At 46.7% G+C, this 17,500-nt stretch overlaps 2 protein-coding genes across 2 annotated transcripts; one reads left to right on the top strand and one right to left on the bottom strand.

The window, feature by feature from the left end:
- Positions 1–6,224: 6,224 nt before the first annotated feature.
- LOC310780147 (protein FAM43B) lies at positions 6,225–11,008 on the top strand. The gene is made up of 3 exons (XM_083640705.1): positions 6,225–6,413; positions 9,357–10,094; positions 10,850–11,008. Exons 1-3 carry the CDS (start codon positions 6,398–6,400, stop codon positions 10,945–10,947), a joined length of 852 nt encoding a protein of 283 aa, XP_083496831.1. The 5' UTR covers positions 6,225–6,397; the 3' UTR covers positions 10,948–11,008.
- A 3,912-nt stretch (positions 11,009–14,920) lies between these two features.
- On the bottom strand, positions 14,921–16,587 carry LOC310779811 (uncharacterized protein). The gene is made up of 3 exons (XM_083640319.1): positions 16,526–16,587; positions 16,016–16,213; positions 14,921–15,085 (listed from the first exon to the last, which is right to left on the bottom strand). Exons 1-3 carry the CDS (start codon positions 16,578–16,580, stop codon positions 14,958–14,960), a joined length of 381 nt encoding a protein of 126 aa, XP_083496445.1. The 5' UTR covers positions 16,581–16,587; the 3' UTR covers positions 14,921–14,957.
- Positions 16,588–17,500: the final 913 nt, after the last annotated feature.

The raw sequence follows: 17,500 nt of genomic DNA, 5'->3' as shown, positions 1-17,500 counted from the left end.
CACCTTTAAACGGGAATCTAGGTTATTTCAGTGTTTACTCTGGCAACACCCTCCAGCAGTGTTAACAGATTAGATCCAGAAGTAAACAGCCTCGGGAGAGAGTACAGTATATCACTCCTTACAGCTCCATTCCGGCAAAGGCAACAGAGGATGGTAGCATTGTGATAATGCACTTACAGTGAAGTCCCGAAACACACACACATAGGAGCAACATCCTGAGGAAATCGCCTCTCCCAAGGCATCAAAGCTCGGACCACAGCCAAAACTGGGGTGTGGGTGTGAGATTAGCGTATGTTTCGAGTGTGTATATTATTGTATAACACAGTCACTCTAAAGATATCAAAACCCTCATCAAAGTTTGCAGGTTTGTTAGGTTGTTTAGGATTTCATGCCAAATCTATATCAAATGTCTCTGTTTCTGGATCTCATGAGTTTCCTCGATGTGTTTCTTCTGAATTTCGACCAGTGACAGGAAAGCCAGGCTAGTGGGCCACTGGATACAATAGGCCCCAATTCAATACCTTTCTACTGAAGTAAAATGATATACTTCCTTGTTAGAAATCCCGAAGAAGACCACAAGGCCTGCTGCTGGGAATTGCCGGAAACTGGCATTCGGTAAATAGGCTTTACTTTTTCTGTCTTTCTCTATTGTCACTCAGGTCATTCAGTTTTCCAATAAAGGATGGGTCTAACTATTCACACTCACCCCACTCTCTCTCACACACACATGCACAAACATGTGCACCACCACACAAACACACACACACACACACACAAACACACACACACACACACACGCACGCACGCACACACACACACACTGCAACTATCACTTCCGACAATGATAATACAACAAAAACAAAATACAACTATAAAATCTTTAAATTGAATAGAAAAACAGAAATCATGAAGAAACCCACGAGGCCTGCTGCTGGGAATTGTGGGAAACTGGGATTCTGTAAAATAGGCTTTACCTGGTGCTTAATCCAACGTCTTTCTGTGCACCTGGTAGCACGCAAACCACGGAGGCTCGGGCCTTCGCGCGGTCGACGCGCGTTCGAATCCGACCCGAGGTCCTTCGAATCTTGATCTGAGCAGCATGGGTCAACCGGAGACTGTCAAAAAAGAGATGAAGATGGACATAGTGACGTCACCCATAGACTTCTTCTGAACTCTTGTTTCGAAGCCTCGAGTTTGGCAGTTTGGCGGTCGCCATCTTGTTTATTTGGAGCCAGAAGCAGCTAGTATGAGACCAGGGGTTTCCCACAGAGCTGCAGCGCTGCTTGCTATTTGTTGGTCATCATCGGCAAGCTGCGCGATCACTGGACAGGCCATCTGTCAATCACGCCCCAAAACATAGTCTTGTTTTATCGTCTATTTCACTCTAAACATATGAGTTATATAGACATTCACCCCCATATAGCTGTCAGGAAAGGTGAAATTACGGTAGCTAGGCTAGGCCTAGAGATCAAGACCGTTCTTTGTACCAGGCTGCAATCATGTTTATTTCTGCTGTCAAGTTGGGCATTTTAACACGGGGGTAAATGTGGATTTATTCGCTTTTGGAGCCAGGCTCAAGTGGCCATTCGAGGAACTACAGTTTTTGGTACTTCTGCATTGGCCTCAATTTTCAGAACCGGAACTTGGGGTTTGGGGTCACTGGTGGAGGTGCGTCAGGCAGCAATGCCCGGCAGGTAGACCATCAACCTGTATCATGATAATAGGCTATCATACACACAGATACAGAGTTCATGGCTCAAACACACACAGTTATGTCATACATGTGTCACTGATGATCAATACGAGTTTATGATCACTACCCCTACGTTACGTACGTCTGAGGTCTGCAACCCACAAACTCAATGAAACATGAGCTTTGACATCCGCAGAGAATTTGCAGTTATTTTCTGTGGAACTTTACTGTACAAAGCACAACACAATCCAAACAATGAGCCTTTGTTATGATTATCAGATTGACACAGATACTTGTCATTCTGTAGATACAGTACTGTACTGTACTGTACACTTCCAGTCAAGTTTGGACACACCTGGATGTTCTACTGTATGTTTTTCATGATCTTAAAGACTTTTTGATCTCAAGGCTTATGCTTAAATGCTTGAAATGTGCATCTTAAGACAAATATAAATCAATAAAAATTGATTTATTGAACACTTTTTTGGGTCACTGCATCATTCTCTATGGTGGTCAACTATGTTGATGACTGTGCACAATGGCGTGGTGACCTAATAGCATAAACCGAGGAGTTACCATTCCTGTTTCTTAGCCAACGTTGAACTTCCCCTTTCAAATAAATAAATAAATGTGTGTTATAATGTCGCCAACGACAACCCCTGTGGCAAGCCCCTGTGACTAAGAAATAGACGTAGTGATGGTGCCTTTATGTGCAAGTCACTGTGTGTGGAATGTTGCTTCGTTGGTTGTAAACGTCTTAACCCATTGATACCTGATGCAGCATTTGTGTGTGTGTACGCACACAAATGAGGGATATACACGCAAATGCTGCATCAGGTATCAATGGGTTAATCTGAATTATTTTACATTTATTTCCTGGTTCCTTGGGGGGGGGGGGGGGGGGGGGGCACCTCAATCTACTATTGACTGGCTTGATAATATGGACTGAAATTAACAAGAAAATGAGATTGACAGCTCTGCAGATGATTATCGTATGAAGGTCAAAGTTCACAATGTTCTTTTGATAGCTTTGCTTTGTAACTGTGCCAGGGACAGAATGTATTGCCATGTTCTACCTGCACCAATAGGAGCTGGAGATAGCAAAGTGGAAGGCGATAGCTTTCATTGTTGACAATCCTCATTGGATGATATGCATCAGGGACATTTAATTTATAACCGTTTTTAAAAAGGGGAACAGCTGTGGAAATTAAACTCTTCTATGAATGGGTGGAAGACTTTTACAGCGTTCACTTCCTACATTTCCAGTATTTGCCCCATCTGTTAGAGTATATATCTTTAAACGGTGTGTGGCAACGGCCTTCGCCTTCTCCCAGTCAGCAGAGTCACTTCCCATCTTCTCATGTGAACTGCAATCTCATCTCGACGAACACACCTCGTATTCCCGTCAGTTTTTGTGAAATCCAATTCCATTCCGGGAAATTACACTTCTGTTTTTTAATTAAGGTGTAGCCACTTTCACTTTCAGTTACTTTTCACTTTTCTCTACGTTTCGCAGAATGATGGCTTGTTGGTTTGAATCAAAGGTGTGTGTAGCTAGGCAACTAGTTTGCAAACGGTGTTAGTGTCTGTGATCGTGGCCCACCATGAGGCCCCTTATGGCCAATGTCCACCAGATGTGGTCCGGCTCCGACCGCATCTGGTGGACATTGGACTTTACCCATGGTGCAAAATGTCCTGTAGCTCCATTACATTTTGGTCTATTGAGGCTATTGTTGGAGAAGAAATTGGAGGCACCTCTTCTACAATGGAGTTCTCCCCGTATGACCGTTGATGTCTCTCACTAACGAGTCTAAAAAAGGGCCATGCTCTTTAACTCTGAGACACCAAAACCTGATGTTTACTAGATGTTTTACACAGCCAAGCAACTCATTAGGTCCAGAAATCTACTGTTGCACTCAACTGAATGGTCCTCTCAACAGAAGTGCCAAGTAAATACCTCAAATGCAACACGTCAATGCATTCACACACACACACACACACACACACACACACACTCGTAAAATGCATTCACACACTTGGAGCACCCTTAGGCCACGGTTTGGATGCTGTTGCATCGCCTGCACCTTTTACATTTCAGACGAGAGAAGTGAGCTCGGTCCATGATGTCACCGGGGCCCAAGAATAGTTGCAGTGTGCCCTGCTAGGCGCTGGGACGGCCCGGACGGGTGTGACGTCCAGAACAGAACTGTTGTTGGGCCAAACCCAGAAGAAACAGGGGCCCTACTGTTTCCAACATGATGGCAGGCACACCCACCCACCGTCACAGACACACACACACACACACACACACACACACACACACACACACACGCACACACGCACACGCACACACACACACACACACACACACACACACACACACACACGGAATCGTTTAGGGTTTTCCTCTGCCACTGTTCAAATGCCCCCCAAAATAAACAGTTGAATCAGATCTGAAGGAGTCGGGCAAATGAGCCCCGTAAGGAATGGGTTGTGACGCAATGTGATGTTAATGAGAGCTAGTGGGTTTCAGATGTTTTCCGTCAGTTTGCGATTACATACATACAGGCCTCTGGTTTGAAAGCCTATAGGCTTATAGATAGCTTATGGCGTATTGTATAGCTATACAAACTGAAACTTTCAGCTGAAGGAGCATGGCTTACATGGCTGTAAGAAATGATGTAAGGTCAAAGAAAATGTCAAGAGATCTTTAGAATTCGACGTATCCAATTCAAGATTCTCAACCGATTTTACTGGACACCTTCTCGTCTTCACAGACTAGGCCTTAAGGACTCTGCAGAGTGTTGGAGGCAGTGGCGGACTGCATAATCGGGCACGTCTGGCAAATGCCCGGTGGCCTGGCTTTTTTTTTTTTTTTTTTTTTTGCAGGCCAGGCCAGGCCACTCACTGAACAGCAGGCCAGGCGCCGCCTACTGGTTTACTAGTGGTTTTATTACTTTATTCAGGTTTAAAGTGGGTGCATCTCATTGTAAAATTGGACATGGCCCAAATTGGGCTTCAAACTGCCCAAATCTGGCTTTAAACGACCCAAATCTGGCTTCAAACGGTCCAAATTGGGCTTCAAACGGCCCAAATTGAACTTCAAATGCCCCGAATTTTTCACCGCCGCCCTTCGGACGCCGGCACGCGCGTCGGCCCGTATCGGCCTGGCCTGCTTGGTATCTAATACCCGGCCTGAATTATGATCCCAGTCCGCCCCTGGTTGGAGGTGTCGGGTGCCAGAGGCTCAGCCCGTCTTCGTCTTTAAAACGGCTTTAACACTCCAAACAATAGAGGTAGTGTGGACAATAGGTGCAAACGAAGTGCAATACGGCCTAGTGTAGACATGGCCTGAGGGCACTTTATTTCACGTGTTATGGGAGTGCCCAGTGATCCAAGATTTCTGGAGGCGGGTCCATATATACTGGGTGATCCTCTACAAGTTGCCCATTGTAGTGCGGCCGACTTGATTTGGACATGCGTTATGGTGGGCAGGCAGGTTCTGATGAGGGGGTGGAAGACACCAGGGAGACCATCTTTCAAGGAACTCAGCAAAGTGGCCTCTCATGAACAATTATCTACAGAAAAATGGACAGGCTTGATAAATATTTAGAGAAATGGGGGAAGTATATTATGCACCTGGGTCTGGGTAATAGGGACTGACCAATGCGTGTGTGTGTGTGTGTGTGTGTGTGAGAGAGAGAGAGAGAGAGAGAGAGAGAGAGAGAGAGAGCTCTTGAGCTGTGAGTGAGTGTGAACAGTTAGTCCTACACCCTTTGAAAACCTAATTTCAACCAGTTTCAATCCAATTGAATAATTATGCATATTGCAATGCTCAGTGGGTGCATGGGTACTGCACCCACTGTGGGTACTGTAACCTTGTTGGATTCTAGAGGCTGTATTGCTTCCCAGTATAAAAGTGATGATCACAAGGAAAGGGGAACACAGAAGGAAAACAGCCATCCATCAGGCCTATAAAATAATAATAATAATAATAATAATAATAATAATAATAATAATAATAATAATAACAACAATATAGGATATTATAATAACAATAGGATTTTCAGAACTGCAGAAGCTTTGTTTTTTCAAAAGAGAGACTACCCACCATCTTAGGTCAATTAAACTGTTCTGCAATGATAAAGGCAGATCAGTTGAGTTTCGTCTCCTACAGTTACCTTTCAGCCTTCACTACATCCTTGATTAGATCTCCATGTCAATCAGTCGCACTTTCGTTAGTTACCCTCCCACCCCCTTTTCCTGCTCACACACCAGCCTCCTCACCTCTCTCTCAGATGCTCGTCCACGTGTGGGCTGGACGCGCGCCCACGCTGCTCAAAAGCGTTGTTCCAGGCGCCGTGAGTCAGTCACACAAGTTCAGTCCCTCTCACACTCACACAGAACACGCCGAAGCAGAGTTCACTCTTTAACTGGCCAAGTCTGCATCATCAGTCTGTCCGTGATCGATCCAGTCAATGTCCTTCAGAAGGCCGTTCAGTTGAGGGGAAACTGGTTGACTTTAGTTCCATCAGGAGAGACTTGGAGGCGTTTAATTGACTTGATCTCGAATAGTTATTGGCGAACCAGCAGGTTCGGCGTGCTTGCACCGTCACCGTCGCCGACCTCCACCTGCCCGCTGTGCACAGCAGCAACACCATAGGGCTCTCCGGTTCATCTGAGCAGCAAGAGGACGCCGTTTGCATGAAACTGTGGCCAGGTAAGATCAACTTAATTTGAGGAAGCTCTGGTGGGATCGTTGATTTGCTCCCTCTACTTAAAAAAGAGAACCCACAATTTACAATTGAATTGCCACTTGCATCATTTTGTTCTTACTCCAATATCTATTGAGAATTGTAACTGGCAGTTTGTTCTGAGTCCTAGCCGCGACTCGTGTAGGCTACTCGTGCCATTCTCTCTGGAGAGAGCGTCATGCCAAACTCCATTCAGAAAGCGGTGAATTTAACGTTGTCTTTCTTACTGGCGAAAGTAGCCTATATACACCTTCGTAGACCATGACAGCTGAGCTTTTACGAAACACTGGGGTCTGCTGGTAAATCCGGCGCAACAGCGATCCACCAAAGAGCACTTAATTTTAAGAAAATATAAACTTTTTCAAATAGGCTAGTTCACAATGCTGGCTGTCTTCGGCTGCTGCTTTTGGTGAAACATATAAAGCACTTCTAAAATGTTAAATTGACCTTGGCTTGAAATGAGCTGCTTGGTGTATTGGATGCATGCCGAATCAGATCCGCATGGTCTTCAATCATGTTGTATGAATTGCACGTTTGTCGATCGATAAAATTGACACATTTTGAACGTTAGCTTCGGGGTGACGTATGTCCATACGCCGTGCAGCCGTTCCCCAGAACAGTGGTTTCCAAAGTGGGGTCCGGGGACCCCCAGGGGCCCTTATTGCTTGAGGCGGTTCCAGGGCAGGGCGTCCCCAGCAAAAAGTGGGATAATTTATTTTCACTATAATAAAATCCATAGGTAACAACAACAATGACCATTTATTTGATCATGTGTTTCACAGGACTTTCAAATATCTAAAAGCAAAAATCAGATGGGGACCCTGGGACAAGAATCTGATCAGATGTGGTGTAATTTGTGTCAGTTTAGGGGTCTCCTTGATGTGAAAAAGTTTGAGAACCGCTTCCCCCAGGATATGCTGCTGGCTTTCTGAACACAAGTTCACCGCTGGCTGGATTTGAAGGGAAATCAAAGCATTTATATTCCTACTATGCCTAGTGGTGCACTTTTGGGATTGGACAGGCAGCACTGCTCTTGTTAAGTGCACCAGTCTAGGAAGCAGATTGTTCATTCAGAGCACATACATTTAATCAACATGCGACGCATTAAGTGCTGAACTGGATCTTCTGGTGTTGGCCAGTGCCCCTGTGATGGCATGGTGCCTTGGCTGTAATGTAATATAGTGAGAGTGGGTGTGTCTGGGAGAAATGGTCTTGTCAGGGGGGGAAAGCTGATTTACAAGTGTGTGTGTGTTTCTGCACATTCAACCCACACATGTAACTGACCTGTGTGTGTGTGTGTGTGTGGCATGTCCTGGGTCAGTCAGCCATGTCCTGGGTCAGTCGGCCTATATGCTCCAAAGTCAGCTTGCATCTCTTTGTGAGGTGACACACACACACACACTGAAACATGCTATTGTTTTTAGGGAGAAATATTTGGTGGGAATGCAAAGCTGCTTCCTGCGCCCCGAGGGCTCCACTAACAATGGCCAGCACCTTGGAACGCAGTCGGCGGTTCTTCTGTCCCCGACTCACTTCTGAGAGGAGACGAGAGGATGTCGACAAGAATGGCAAAGAAAAACGAAAGGGGGGAAAAAATAAAGCGCAACACAATGGCGAGCGGGCGGCGGGCGCTCTGATGGAGAGTGAGCGAGGGTTCTGCAGGATGAAAGACAATGGGAGGCCAGATGCGGTGGTTGCATAAGACGTGCGTGTTGGCCAGGTCACGCAAAAGCCTTTTTAGTGTGGAATGCACTTGACCGTGGCCCCCCTCCCTCCTCCTGGGTTTAGATAGGCCCCTGATTCTCAATCTTTTTCATATCAAGGACCCCCTCAGTACACATTACGGCCGCACACCCCCCCCACTTGATGAGACTTTGTCTCTGAGAATAATTTTGATTCTGATTTTGTCCAGAATATTGTAGGTAGGGAGGTAAAGAGAATATTGTAGGTAGAGAGGTAAAGAGAATATTGTAGGTAGAGAGGTAAAGAGAATATTGTAGGTAGAGGGGTAAAGAGAAAATTCATTGTTCCACATGATCTAATTGTGTTCAGTTCTTGTAAATGAAAAGTTGAACAATTCATCAGTTTGCTGGGGACCCCCTGGAACCCCGTCGAGGACCTCTGGGGGGGTCCTCGGACCCCACGTTGAGAACCTACGACCTGTCACTCATTCAATTTCAACCCGCCTTCAAAAACCAGCAGTGGCTGTGAAGTGGTACAGACTCACTTGTGTAGTATGCGGAGCGCAGCGATTCAACGTCATATTTGAGTCTTGGGGAGAGACCAGCTTCTGACTTACTTTGGCAACCTACGGTAGTGGTGCGCTGACGATGGTGGACACGGCGTTGAGTTTGGAGATGGAAAGTAGGCGTAGCCCGTGTGTGTGTCCCTTGTACTGTACGTTTTGTCAAAGTGACGCCCAAAAGACATTAACATGCCATTTGTGTTAGCAAATCACTTGATCCAGTCATGTCATGGTTCGGTTGTCTCTCTGTTTCTCAACGGTTCAAAGACCATGCCAAGCCGGACTGTAAATATTTAATGGTGTCTCTGTGGTAAATGAATATTCTCCGTCAATGCGTCACTTTCGTAACTGATCCTCGTCTGTGTGCTTTGGTGGCCCTCTTGTTTTTTCCGCGCGCTGCACACAACGTGTGCTGACTGACTGCACTTTTCCCTCGGGAGACTCCGAGCGCGTGGCCCTGAATGCCTCACATCGCACAAATCAAAAGTATTAAATGAACGGTTATTTAATATCCAGGGAAATCATGCGTGTGTGCGTCAGCGTCAAAGAAAAAAATCTATTTCCAGGATTTCCCCTCATTGCACTCTGTCCTGCTCAATTATTTATGCTTCTTTTTGAAATAAGTCTTGCTCACGTCACTGTTTTTCCTCTGCGCCCTTCTCAGATAAGACCAGTGGATGCAACTACGCTCCATTTATAGAAGAAAGGTGGTGGAAGAGTGGGAGGAGGCCTGAAGAGGACCGCTCCACCACCTCCAACAGCCCGTCCTCCAAGCCCAGCCTGGCGCGCAGCATGTCCCTCAGCACCTTCCACCTGATGCAGACCCTCAAGAACTCCCCGGCCGCCCTCCGCCGCCGCTTCCGCCGCGACCGCACCGAGTCGCTGTCCCACGGCGACCCCCTCTTCAAGGTGCACTACCTGGGCACGGAGAAGATCTTCTCGCTGGACCGAGAGCAGGCGCAGGACGCCATCGGCCGCCTGCTGGAGGCGGGCGCCGCCGCCAGCGGGAAGAAGCAGCCGGGCAAAGATCACGCCCTGGTGGTGCGCCCGCGCTACGTGGAGGTGAAGGAGCTGAGCACGGGCCGGCAGCTCACCAAGACGTACCTGCAGGACATCGCGTACTGCGCGGCCGACGCCACGCGGCCCAACGTCTTCCTCTACATCTGCAAGCACCACGGGCAGCAGCTGCAGTGTCGCGTGTTCTGGTGCAGCCGGGCGGAGCGGGCGCGCGACCTGACGGCCTGCCTGGCGCACTCCTTCCAGCGGGCGCTGAGCGACTGGCAGCAGGACGGCTCGGCCACGTCGCTGCCCCTGGGAGAGGGCAAGGGGGGAGAGGAGACGCCCCAAAACACCCCCGTGCCCCCCACAAAGAGCTCCACGCTGCCCGCCAGTCTGGGAAAAGGTGAGACGGCCTGATGATGGATAGGGAAGGGGGGGAGAGGGAGTGTCCATGCTGTCCAAAATCAAAGAGAAATGGTTGTTGGTCCAGGATGCCCTTAAAGCTGCTGTAAGATATATCTTTGTTCAAACAAGTGTTAAATCGCTCTATATTCCAACAGCGATCACTAATCTAGACTGGTTGGTCGGTAACATGGTTCTCCCAGTCACTCTGCTTTGCCACAGAAACTTTTGTGTTATCCCATATCCCATCCCACTTCATCCAATCAGGGGAGAGAACGCCACAGAGAGGATTGAGTCAACACAGCTCTCGTTCTCAAATAGTCAAATCCTGACACTTTGGGTTGGTGTTCTGGATCCGACCACCCGACCCAAAGCGTCGGTATCTGACTACTCGGTAATGAGAACCGTGTTGACTCAATCCTTCCTCCAGAATAGTTAACAGCACCTTTTAAATGACTTCCAAGTTAGATTGAGGGATTATTTGAAATACGGTTTCTTGAGGTGTGGGACAAAGGTACCACTGAAACCAGATAGAAACCAAAACTGTTTAAGCAGGTAGCAACCATTGTTGACTTGGATAAGCCTCCCCGAGTCGAACACTAGAAACCCACAAGGTGTCAAATTCAACAGGGCGGTGGTTGGGATGTTCATAATTACCATTTGAATGCCAGCAAGCGCTTTCTTTCATTTGCACCTGGCTTTTGTTGAGCGATGATTTGAAACGCGTCGTTGACCCAATGTTCTCGTCTTTTTCAGTCCGCTGGAAGAAGAGGGGCTCGGTGTCGCGCAGCCCCCGCAGTCCCCTCCGGGCCATCACCAGAAGAGGGTCCGCTTCCGACAGCAGCTGGAACTGAGCCTTTGCTCCGAGCCCGACCCGGACCCAACGGGACCGCCCATTAAACCTGAGGAGAACCTCAAGGACCACTCACAGCGCTGGAAGGAGGGAGGGAGGGAGGGAGGAAAGGATTTACAAGAAGGAAGCAAGGACAGAGGGGATGAAATGGGGGAGGTGGGAGCGACCTTAGTTGGACACGAGGAATCTGCTTCTGGACGAGTGTTTTGCGTAATAATCAAGTGAGTGTGTGGACTTGGGAGTTTTTAAAAGAAGCAACGTTATTGCTCGACAATGAGTAGCACACATTGCAGTGGGGTTGGTAGCACCAAAGATGCTGTCGGCAGCCGGCATTGTTCACTTGTCGACAGCTATGAAAGGACGCGTGACGGGCTGTAAGCCATTTGAAGACGGGGTTGGTTCTTCTCCGCTGCCATGTCGGGTGACTTGTTTTCATTGAGGAGTCTTACTTGATCCGCTAAAGCCAACGACACGCTTTGAGTCAGTCTGCTGAAAGGGACAAAGTGGCTTGAAAACCAACCGTGAAAAACCACAACCGCTGTCCAAAACCATAAGCAGGCCACAGCCCAAAAACTGGATCAAGACAGTGAGAGAGCGCCGGTTCTTTTTTTTAAAGTGTTTTAATTTGACGGACATTTATGACAACAAGTCATGTTGTTTTTATTATTATTATTGTTGTTGTTTTTTTACCCTGTGGCACTAGCACCTTTCACTTCCTGGTGTCTGCTCACTTTTCGGCTTGGATGGAGAGCGCTACATTTGTGAGCTTGACCCCAAGTTGTGGCAGATATTTGTCTGGGCCGTGTGAAGTTTCAGTGTGAAGGACAGGGTTTCTCTGAGGCATGTTCTCTGAGGTTTCTCTGAGGCATGTTCTCTGAGGTTTCTCTGAGGCACGTTCTCTGAGGTTTCTCTGAGGCAGGTCGTATACAAAGACCAACATCTCACCTTATGTTTTGTTCCAGTTATACAATGGCTTATGGTTTCTAGTGCACAGGAATGCAGTGACCGTTATAGTTAAGTTCTTTTCGAGCACTTTCTACATCACCTCGTTATCGTCCAGCTGTAGTATTCAAGGTATTTAGGCAAAAACACACATCCACACAGTTCCTCGGGTTTATTGTCCTAAATTTGGCAACTAATATGAATCGTGAATTGTATCCTCATTGCTACATTGGGTTAGGGTCAGTGTGTGTGCACACACACACACACACACACTGGTTTAGGGTTAGGGTTAGGGTCAGTGTGTGTGTACACACGCGCACACACACACACACACACACTGACATAACTTTGAGTTGACAGAAAGTCCTCCTTGCCGTACTATCGTAACACAAGTTCTCTTGAGTGATGATGGCCACAGTGATAAATGATTTGCGTTTATGTGGAAAATCACTCGGCCAAGATGTGCGCGTGCGCGAGAGAACTAGAACACTGGGAACACTGTGTTCCCATGTGGAGCCTCTTTCCGGAATGTCCGGCCATGCACCTGCATTCCGATTGGGGAAATTTGAGATTCTAGAATCTTCTTGAAGCTCCAACTCAGTCCCCCCCCCCCTAGCCCCGCCCCCTTCCATTGCTATGACTTTGCATATTTAGTAGTGTTTTGACATGTGCCAGCACACACACATGCACAATCCCTTCCTCTAACGCAGTGGTTCTCAACCTTTTTCATATCAAGGCGCAATATAAATCCAAACAATAATAATAATAATTATTATTATTATTACTAAATTAGAGGTCCATAAAATAATAATAATAATTATTATTATTATTATAATTAAGGACGTCCAATTTAGTATGCAATTAGGCCACGGACCTCCCATTTGATGACTTTTTCTCTCTCTGAGCCAAATCTGAAAATGCTTTTATCATGACTCTGTATTGTAGAGATAACAGCAAAGCTATGATAAAAAGTCATTCTTCTACATGATCTAATTGTGTTAACTTTGCCTCAATTAAATAATACCCATGTTGAACAGATAATTTGACGGGGACCCCCTGAAACGCTCTTAAAAGCGACCCTTGATGGTCCGGGGACCCCCTGAAACGCTCTTAAAAGCGACCCTTGATGGTCCGGGGAACCCAGGGTGAGAAGCACTGCTCTAACCTTTCCCTACCCTCGCCACGTCAGTACATGTATGCTACAGTGATGATGACCTCTAACCTTTCCCTACCCTCGCCACGTCAGTACATGTATGCTACAGTGATGATGACCTCTAACCTTTCCCTACCCTCGCCACGTCAGTACATGTATGCTACAGTGATGATGACCTCTAACCTTTCCCTACCCTCGCCACGTCAGTACATGTATGCTACAGTGATGATGACCTCTAACCTTTCCCTACCCTCGCCACGTCAGTACATGTATGCTACAGTGATGATGACCTCTAACCTTTCCCTACCCTCGCCACGTCAGTACATGTATGCTACAGTGATGATGACCTCTAACCTTTCCCTACCCTCGCCACGTCAGTACATGTATGCTACAGTGATGATGACCTCGAGGAAAATCACATGACCCCGAGCCATTGAGAAGTATTCCTGAAGTAGATTAGAAGTGAGTTATAGGCGTTGATGTGTGCAGACAGTATTGCATAACACGGTCTCATGATCGCAATTGATGTCGTAAGGTTTACAAAATTGTTACCCAGGGAGACTTAACCCATTGATACTTGATGCAGCATGTGTGCGTACCCCTTTAAGACGGTCTTAAGACGGTCTTAAAGGGGTACGCACACAAATGAGGGATATACACGCAAATGCTGCATCAGGTATCAATGGGTTAAGGATTAGTGGTTCACCCTCAGGCTGCCACCCGCCTCTCCTTATGTGTTTTAGGGACGGGATTCAGAGCAAAACTCAAAGTTGGCGACGCCGCCTCGTTTTTTACAGGAAAGGTGCCTGTTCTTCTTGATGACCGATGTGTCACTGGGTTGTTGTTGTTTTTTAAATCAATTTTTAAAATCGTGTAACGTTACTCGTGATGTATCTCAAACTACACAATGGCACAGCCCCAATCTCAGAAAAGGGTTCAAGTGCCCGCTTTAAGACATATTTTATTATCAATGTTACTGTTTTATGTCACTATGTATTTAAATATGTATTTTATGAAATAAACCTTTTATACATTATTTTTTGTGTTGTGTTCACGTGTCTCTCCAGTCTCCACATGTTGAGAAATATCAATATAATAACCAGCTTTGACATAATAATTAACGAGATGCATGATAAAAATTAGACCCACTTCGAAGAATGGATGCTCATTTTTTTGAAAGGTTATATTTGGCCTGAAGAAAACAAGAATTCCTGTGTGTGTGTGTGTGTGTGTGTGTGTGTGTGTGTGTGTGTGTGTGTGTGTGTGTGTGTGTGTGTGTGTGTGTGTGTGTGTGTGTGTGTGTGTGTGTGTGTGTGTGTGTGTGTGTGTGTGTGCGTGGTCAAAACATTCACAAAGGTCCTGGGATTTTTTTTATCTCAAAGTCACGTGACTGATTTCCCAGGGTGCGTTTGTTATGTTTGCACGTTTGAAGGAGTCTGATACATGTGACTGCTACTACCTTCCAAAGCCAAGATGGCAACAACACAGTGCATACACATCTGCACTGCATTCAACAGAGCAGTTTGGAGACTATTGTATACTGCTGTACATCCAGTGGTGGTACGTGACCACAGCTCCCTCCAGACAACTGTGTTGAAAACATATCCAGTGTCGGAGCATAATGTTAAATATGGACACACTAATTATAAGGTCCATGTAGGTTCCACACAAGGACACCACGGAGTCATATGAGCTTCTCACGTCGTTCGGCGTTACAAAACACAAAGTCAAACGCAATTCAAATTACGCAAGTACCACAATCACATAAGAGACTTCCAGCAGATCCCAGTCTTTTATATTGTTTTGTATCTACTGATGTTGCCACTTGCACTTGTTAAAAAAAATGATAATAATAATCAAGACATCAGACAGTGAAATCGCACAGAGTGCCGCCGGTCATCCAGGGACACTCATGGTCACTCTACCCCAGAGGAGTGCTGCTGCACGGTGGGATCGCTGCTCGGCCCGGGGCCCCCTCTGAGTCTCTGCAGCTCCAGCAGGGATCGGACATGCAGACGCCTCAAAGGCTTCACCTCCTCGACCACTGGAAGGAGAGAATGTGGACGAATCATCAAAAACATACAGCGGTACTTTAAAGCAAGACTTTAGATACAAGGCAGTACATAGAGAGAGCATGAGATGTGGATCGGATCCCTTCATAACGTAGTACAATAGCACCACCTGCTGGCCTTCATGATGATAACGTGTTCATCCACTAAACTTGAACTGTTAGTTCAGTGGTTCTCAAAGTGGGGTCCCGGGGACCTCCAGAGGACCCTGAGGGAGGTCCAGGGGGTTCGCGAGCAAAATGAGGAATAGTTTCATCTCGCAATAATTGAATTCACAAGAAATGATCGCTATCATACTATATTATTATCATTATTGGAGATTGTACTAGTGTATAGTAAAAAACTTTCGCACTTCCACCCCATTTAGACAGTTACAGCATGGTTATACAATTTAATACAGGTTAATATCAGGTCGTCCAATAAATTATTTAAATGGGACCTACAGTCTCTTCTTTGAATATACAATTCACTACTAAATCAACAACTAAATCCTATCAAATGGGTGTTTGTGGCCCTGATCTGTGTCTATTTTGGGGGACTGTGGCATGAAAACCTTAGAGCAGTGGTTCTAAAATGGGGGTCCGGGGACCCCCAGGGGTCCTTGAGGGGGTTCCAGGGGGTCCCCAGCCAAAAGGGGAGTCATTTATTTTAGCTATAATTCCATTCATAAGTAACACAATGACTATTTTGGTCATGGGTTTTAGAGACTTTCTGTAATAAAACATCTAAAAGCATCAATCTTATTATCATATGGGGGACCGTGGGACAAAATCCTATCAAATGGGGGTCCGTGGTCCAATTTCTGTCAGTTTATGGGTCCTTCATGTGAAAAAATTTGAGAACCACTGCGCTTAGAGAATCCCCTGCTGGAGTCAGTCCACGATTTCACAAGACTAAAACCGTACCTTTGTCATAGTGCAACTCGTCCCGGTTTCCGAAAACCACGTACGTCTCCAGGAAGTTGAGGAGAGCTCCTGTGACGAGGAAGCGCTCGGGCAGGGGGAGGCTCTTCACGTAGCGCACGTCCAGGGCGAAGGGGTTGGAGGGGGAGGGAACGGTGCACAGGCACACCAGCTCACTGACCACGTCCCACACGCGTATTCCTTAAGCGAAACCAGAAGAGAATGGAAAAAGTCGAGAGAAAGAGCAGAGAAAATAGATTGTCAGTTTTTTATAATTGGTGCAGAATGCAGCAGTATTTATATCTGAACTGAATGTTGCTCGTGTGCTTTGTCGATGTGTAAAGGAGCTCAACTTCAATCCACACTCAACACAAGTCTCGAAAAAAAAAGGGCTAAACTCAGGCGAAGACATCTGCATCGGATTTAGCTGGTGGAAAATAGAGTAATTACCACATCTGTCCACAAGACCTGGCTAAGACAATACCGCTTGGATTCCGCACATTGTTTCCATACCTTGCGTTTGCCAGTCTGCGATGGACTTCAGCTTCATGGGCGTGTCCTTCACCATGGAAGCCGTGCCGCCGATATTGACCAGGCGCTCGTGATTGGAGCGGATCCAGGCGTAGGGGCGGGCGTACTTGGCGTAGCCGGCCAGTAAGAACAGAGTGCAATTCACTTCCTGGTGATGAGGGACAGAGCGGAGGGCATACTGTGACCGAGCGAGCGAGCGAGGTTATGTTCACATTCAGAGTGTGGGGTTAGAGGTGGAACGCTGGGCATGGCACGTTTGGACTCCTGCTATGTTTACTAAATATGTGTTTTACTGTAAGACACTTTAGATCATTTTTTTCCCCTCTCATCAAGGACCCCTAAACTGACACAAATTAGACCATGGACCCCCATTTTATAAGATTTTGTCCCGGGGACCCCGATCTGATAAGGTTTTTTCTTTTAGATTAATTACATAAAGTGTATGAAACCCATGACCAAAATAGTCCTAGATTCTGTCACTATAATGTTACTTATGGATGGAAGTATAGTGAAGATATATTACCCCCCTTTTCGATGGGGACCCCCTCAAGGACCACACTTTGAGAACTTTACTTGGAGGGTGAAGCACTTACAGGCACTGCTATCTCCCTTTCACTGGGAGACGCTGGGAGAAGATGCTCCTCGCCGCTGGGCGCCCTGGGGACACAGAGGGAGGTTCAGCCAGTTTGAGAGTGAGTGTGGTACTGTCTGCGCGCCTTTACCTACCGTCTGCGTGTCTGCGCGCCGTGTTGATTTTTCTGCTCTGCGCAAGAATAAGTCATTAGTTTGAGCGCCGTCCGTGTTTTTTTAAACCTTATTTAACCGAGCAAGTTAGCCAAGAACACATTCTTAACTTACAGGAAAGGCCTGGGGGAGCTGTTGCAGGGAGAGGGAGGGTTACACACACACACACACACACACACACACACACACACACCTGTGAGCTGTTGAAGCAGG

This window comes from Poromitra crassiceps, assembly GCF_964638095.1.
Source record: "Poromitra crassiceps genome assembly, chromosome: 7".
Taxonomy (NCBI): domain Eukaryota; kingdom Metazoa; phylum Chordata; class Actinopteri; order Beryciformes; family Melamphaidae; genus Poromitra; species Poromitra crassiceps.
The sequence above is the reverse complement of the archived record's forward strand: the minus strand, read 5'-3'. Positions and strand labels throughout refer to the sequence as shown.